Below are 6211 nucleotides of genomic sequence, written 5' to 3'. Positions count from 1 at the left end.
TGTCCCCTTCTGATGTCTATGTCAGAAGCTTTCTCTATCTCTTTTACACTTTAATAAAACTTTATTACACAAAAATCTCTGAGCAATCAAGCCTCATCACTGGCCCCGGATCGAATTCCTCTCCTCCAGAGGCCAAAAATCATAGCGTGGTTCACAGCTCATAGCAGCAACCTTTCAATAAGGACTTGGAGAAATTAGGGAAATAACATACGCCTAGCAGAAAGCTTTGTACCCAAGAGGCTTTCAATATATTTTCATTCCCTTTTGTACAAGAGATCAAGAATCACTTGGGCTTTACCCGGAAACCCAGAGCTTTATTTTTGAGATGGGTCACTAGGCATCTGGGTTATTTATCTCTCAAAACTAAATAGTGGAAGTAGGAGTGATAGAAAAGGCCCCTCCTTCTAGAGAAAGTAAAAGATCCAGAAAGAAACAGCAGAGGATGTCTTTCCTCCCCTGTGTACTTTTCTCTCCTCCCTGAAGCTGCAGAGATGGGGTGGGGGTGGCTACAAAACTAAAGGAGGGGTTCCTTTGATACTTTAGAGAAAGACAAGCATTGGCACTTCTAAGGTGGGTTCTCATTCTCTCCCTATATACCAAACACAGATCAATGCATCAGACCTCAGAGGAGGTATCGGGCAGTAATGTGGGGAGAGGGAAATTTTCTTTGAGTCAGCAAATGATGCTTAGGGAAGGGCATTTGTCACTTTGGTTCTTATCCTTCAAACCATGTGAAAAGCAACAACAAAGTCAGGACATCAGAGACAAAAGTGTCTAGAGAACTAGGGAATGCAAACACTTGACAAGGAAGAAAGTTTTATTGAAGCACACAGACATTTCAGGGGGGATGGAGAACAAAGGAGCAAGTGACAGTCCAGGATCCCAAGTTACGCTTTCCAGTACAATACTAATCCACACCAAATACTATTTTGTTCACTTCACACATACAACAGAAACCACAGTATCCACCCTCAATCCCACAGCCTCATAGGACAGGCAGCTGGCATCTGACTCTACTGAAAGGAACTTCTTCTCCGGTATAGATTCCCTTTACAGATGACTTTGGGAAGGTACAATTGTGAGAATTAAAAGGTCAGTTTGGGACAGTGGGTTTCAGAAAATAAACCTTAGGTCAATAGACCCTTCTTAGGAAGGTTTCAGCCCACCACACCCAGGTTACATCTAGGTCAACTTTGGGAAACAAGAGAAAAAAATAGGAACTGAAACCACTTCAAGAAAGAGGTCAGAAAAGCTGTGTTCTCTGAACACACTCTCTTGGACACTAACAGCGCCCAGCACAGAGAAAACACTGGACTGGTTTAGACCATAGCTGGCTATTCAGGCTGATATAACAGTTCAGTTCAGTGCTCAGTCATATCCAACTCTTAGCGACTTCATGGACTGCAGCCTACTAGGCTCCTCTGTCCATGGGATTTTCCAGGCAAGAGTACTGGAGTGGGGTGCCATTGCCTTCTCCATAGGAGCTTTCTAACGACTGCTATATCAGTTTAAAATGCAAAGAATCAGCACGGGCTGAGAGATGCTCCATTGCTGGTCCTTTGGGACCACTGAGAAGCCTGTACTGTGCATGCCTGTGACCTAGTCCAAAGGCCATTATCTAATTAAAGTGCTCTTCTAAAGCAACTCTGTTATAAGGGTCCTGCAGAGGTCTAGGGAAGGTGTTCAGAACTGGAAGCAACTTAGACATCTTCTCAGCATTTCCAGGAAAACTATTAGACCCAAGCAAGGCAGAAACTGCTCCAAACAAGAGTTAAAAGCCAAGTTTCAGAAATGTGTCAAGGTAGAAATGGAGTGAAAAGCATAAAGCGGTGAAGAAAGAAGGGACCCAGTCACCTCTCTCCAATCTTCTTCTGTCTTTAGTAAACCACCCCTGCTTCCCAGAGCCTTGGCCTCAGACCAGGCACACCCTGAAACACAGACCAGTACAAGTGCCAAAGGCAGCCAGGGCTTCCTGTGGAAGGAGGAACCAGGATAGCAAGACAGGCGATTAAAAAGTTGTTTTAAAAGATAAATTAATTAAATCTCATAAAGATGTAAGAATCATGGATTCTGAAAATATATAGTAGTTAATGCACAAATAAAAATATTTTGAAGAGACCCTTATTCTTAAGCCTGCTTTAAAAAGGGGAAGTCTACATCACTCTAGCATAATGAGATCTGTAGAAATACACATTTATATACACACACATACATCACACACACACACAAATTATAAATCTTCGCCCTTGGTTTCTTCGCTTCCTCTGACTTGCCCTGGACAGGGATGAACCTGCAGAGCAGGACAGGTCTCACAAGCCCAGCTTCTGCTTGGCCATTGAGGAACGGAGTTGCAGAGTCCCTTCGGCCCAAGACCCTGGGTACTGTCGCATCTTCTGCCACAGGCTCACTTCTTCCCCAGTCGAGTCCATCCAGTCCACCACTTCCCCGTTACTGATCCCTGAGGAAAAACACCAGAGGAGGCTGAACAGAGATCCCACTCCTCAGCCCACCAGGGAAGATGGGTTATGCATTAAGGGCAGTATCCCATAAAAGACAGTGTGATATGAAGATGGGCTAATGGGGACAGTGTTCTGGGAACATCTCCCTGTTGACTCTGCACTGCCATATTTCTCTGCTCCTGAGATTCCATCAAGAGACTTAAAGTTGATAAAAGAGGGCTCCAAATGGCACACGGTAGCTCAAGACTTCTTATTCTAAGGCTATTACAGCTAGGGCCATTCTGTTACTGCCAAGTTGACTTATGATGGAAAGGGAGAGGAGGGGAATGCAGGGAAGGGAGGAAGAAAGGAAGAAAGAGGGAGAGAGGAAGGAAGGAGGGAGGAAAGGAGACAGAGAGGGTGAGGGAGGAAGGAAGGAAGAGAGCTGAACACTTTTATTTTCTAGCTGTAGACTCCAGGCTTAAAGTTTGGATCATATGGGGCTTCATTTCTATTCTCTTGTACATTCATTCATTCAGGAAACATTTATCAAGTGGCTACTGTGTACTAAGTACTCTTCCAGGCTCTGGAGGTACAGTGTGAATAATACAGAAAAAGTTCTGCCTGCAGGCAGCTTATGTTTGAATAGATAACCTGCAATTAAAATAAATAAATTTATATTAAAATGATAATAAAAAAAAAAACTAAAAAAAAGAAAATACAGAAGTAAACCAACAAGAATGAGATAAGCATCATAAAGCGAATAAACAGAGTGATTTGTAGTGCCTAGATCAGGGTCTCCCTTAGATGAAGTGGTCTTTGGGCCCCTCTGAGAAGGAGATATTTGAGTTAGGAGCTGAAGGATAGAAAGGAAGCAGCCCTTCCAGACAGAGGGAACACTAATTGCAGAGGTTATAAAGTGGGGAGAAACTTGGTATATTTGGAGAACAGAAAGCTAGTCACCATGTTTAGAGCACAGCGAGCAAGCAGTGTTACAGGACAGATAAGAAATGAACAGAGGGTCCAGATCACACAGGGGCCTCTTGGCATGGTGAGAACTTTGGGTTGTTTTCTAAGTACAGTAGGAGCTCCTGAAGGGTTTTAAGCAGGGGACTGACATGAACCGGCTTACATTTGTAAGAACGTCATTCTACATGCTTTGTGTTAAATACTTTGTATGAATTAACAATATACAAGTAATATTCACAGTCACAGGAATGCAGACTGTAGCGACAGAAAAAAGTGTTCAAGACTAAGCCTTGAGAACCACCAATATTCCAAGTTTGGCTAGAGAATGAGGATGCCCCAGAGAAAAGTGTGGTGTCAACAGAAGCTAAGTTATTTCAAGAAAAAGGGAGTGATTAGCTATGTTAAATAGCATGAAAATTCTAGAATGATGAAAACAAAATTTTGACACAAGCAGTTTCTCAGTGGAGTGGTGGGACAGAAGTGGGATCACAATGGACTGAAGACTAAAGAAGACATGAGGACATGGGGATGACTCTTTTTCAGGGATTAGAGGGGGGACGTGGGCTCAGGAGAAGGTTTGTTTCTGTTTATTAAGACTAGAAATACCAGAGCATATTGACATTCACCTCCAATAGGGAGGTAGAGAGAATAAAACTGATCAGACAGGAGACACAGGAGATTCCAGAAGAAAGGTCACTGAGAAGGTGAGGGTGTTGTGATCTAGAACACTTGGACAGAGCTTGGCCTTTGCTAGGAAGGACCCCTTCTTTTATATAACAGGATGGAAGGTGGAAATCAGAGGTACAGATATAGGGACATTTGGGGATGTTTTTGGTGGGAAGCTGATGGCATTTCTGGGCATTCAGGGTACCGTTTATCTGTACACCTGACAGTGTATGAGCTTGGCCTCCCTCCAGCCCTGCACATAGTAGGCACTCAGTAAATCCTGTCTGAATGTTCACTGAAAGGAAAGAAGACAACTCTTGACATACAGGAGCTATGCAGGGAGGAGCTATGCAGTGAAGGTGGCTCAGTCGTGTCTGACTCTTTGTGACCCCGTGGACTGTAGCCCACCAGGCTCCTCTGTCCATGGGGATTCTCCAGGCATGAACACTGGAGTGGGTTGCCATGTTCTCCTCCAGGGGATCTTCCAAACCCAGGAACTGAACTTGTGTCTCCTGCATTATGGGCAGATTCTTTACTATCTGAGCCACCAGGGAAGCCCATGCAGGGAGAGGGATGGGTCTATTCAGAGTGAAATATCTAAGAGGCCCTAAAGACAGTGAGGGTGAGGGAAGAAGCTCTCACCTGTGCCGACACTCAGCCTGACCCCACCCAGGAAGTCATTGCTGGCCAGGGGCTCCCGGTCCCACACAGTCAGTTCCAGGCACATGTGTTGGAGATCTTCCAGCCTCACACCATTGTAGACAAATGTATGGTTATAGTGGGGATTCAGAGTCTTCTTCACCACAGGAGTTTTACGCTTACTGGCCTTGTTCCTCAGGGGAAGGAGGTATCTGGCAGACAGTGTGGAGGAGTCAACAACCTACTCAAAGCTGGCAACATCTCTCTAAATTCCCCTTTCCTCTCCCACCGGCCTAGCCCAGGAAAGTGAGTCAAAACTGGGATCCAAGAACACATACTCCCTACTTTGAATCTGAGGAAGCACAGTTCCTACCACCTCCACTAGATCATTCACCTGATTCAATGCCTTTAACCTGGAGAGAAAATTAACACAATGTTATTAGGGAGCTGTTGTCTATACTCCACCAAAAATGCGTTTTGAATATCTGGCTCCACCTCTATTGGGCAAAGTCCTCTTTAGTAAAAAGCAACAGTAATAAGCAATTCTTGTTGTTCAGTTGCCAAGTCATGTCCGACTCTGCGACCCTGTGGACTGCAGCACGCCAGGCTTCCCTGTCCTTCCCCATCTCCTGGAGTTCGCTCAAATTCATCTGCACTGAATCGGTGATGCTATCTAACCATCTCATCCTCTATCACCCTCTTCTTCTCCTGCCTTCAATCTTTCCCAGCATCAAGGTCTTTTCCAATGAGCTGGCTGTTCACATCAGGTAGCCAAAATGTTGGCATTGTAATAAGCATAGGCATTGCCAAACATGATTTCATATTTGCTAGAGAACTGAAGTCAATGGGGGTGAACTGTAACTTGGGGAAAGCTGGCATTGCTTAAATACTGTGGGGAACAAAGTCCTGAGTTCCCATCTTGACAGTCAAGGAATGCAGATTTTTATTCAGGATTAAGAACACAAATCTATAACAAAGGAAAAGTTGGATCTAACTGTCCACCACTCTCCTTTTTGGAAATCAGCACTGCAGCCCAGTCCAAACTGAGCTCCAACCAGTGCCAACAGAGTAGTGGAGGTTGGGCCATAACCTAATTTCAAGAACAAAGTTGGCTGCTGGAGGTGGCAGGACACACAGGGATAATATCCACAGAGAAAGGTTTAGCTAGATTCCTCTCTGAGCTCTCATGTCCTGAAACCGGTTAATTTGGTGCTGGTCCACGGACTCACCCCTTTACAAAGCTGTCTGAAGTCCCTCCTAATTTGGCAGCTGTCAGGTTCTTGGCTTCTTTGATCCACACCTGGAGCTCTCCCCCTTCCCCACCTTTACCTGGAAGGGATATCAGCCAAAGCAAATGAGTTCTTATACCTTCACGTTTCTCTCAAGCTTTATCTACATAGCACTTTCTTTCCTGGTTCCTGAAGACAGCTAGCTCCATGATAAGCGGACCACACCTGCCTTGTATTTGCAGTACCCAGCACAGTGCCTGACAGTGAGCA

The 6211-nt window shown here is 44.8% G+C and overlaps 1 protein-coding gene across 8 annotated transcripts in view; it reads right to left on the bottom strand.

The window, feature by feature from the left end:
• Positions 1 to 803: 803 nt before the first annotated feature.
• The window catches only part of SYTL4 (synaptotagmin like 4), a 98901-nt gene continuing 93493 nt past the window's right edge, over positions 804 to 6211 (bottom strand). For all 8 annotated transcript variants that reach the window (XM_070366432.1, XM_070366433.1, XM_070366434.1 and 5 more), the window contains 3 exons: positions 5942 to 6041; positions 4716 to 4924; positions 804 to 2458 (listed from right to left, as the gene is read on the bottom strand). In XM_070366432.1, coding sequence (XP_070222533.1) covers positions 2310 to 2458; positions 4716 to 4924; positions 5942 to 6041 — 458 coding nt within the window. In that variant the 3' untranslated portion in view covers positions 804 to 2309. The remainder of the gene's footprint in view (positions 2459 to 4715; positions 4925 to 5941; positions 6042 to 6211) is intronic.

Source organism: Bos mutus, chromosome X (genome assembly GCF_027580195.1).
Source record: "Bos mutus isolate GX-2022 chromosome X, NWIPB_WYAK_1.1, whole genome shotgun sequence".
Classification (NCBI taxonomy): domain Eukaryota; kingdom Metazoa; phylum Chordata; class Mammalia; order Artiodactyla; family Bovidae; genus Bos; species Bos mutus.
The sequence above is the reverse complement of the archived record's forward strand: the minus strand, read 5'-3'. Positions and strand labels throughout refer to the sequence as shown.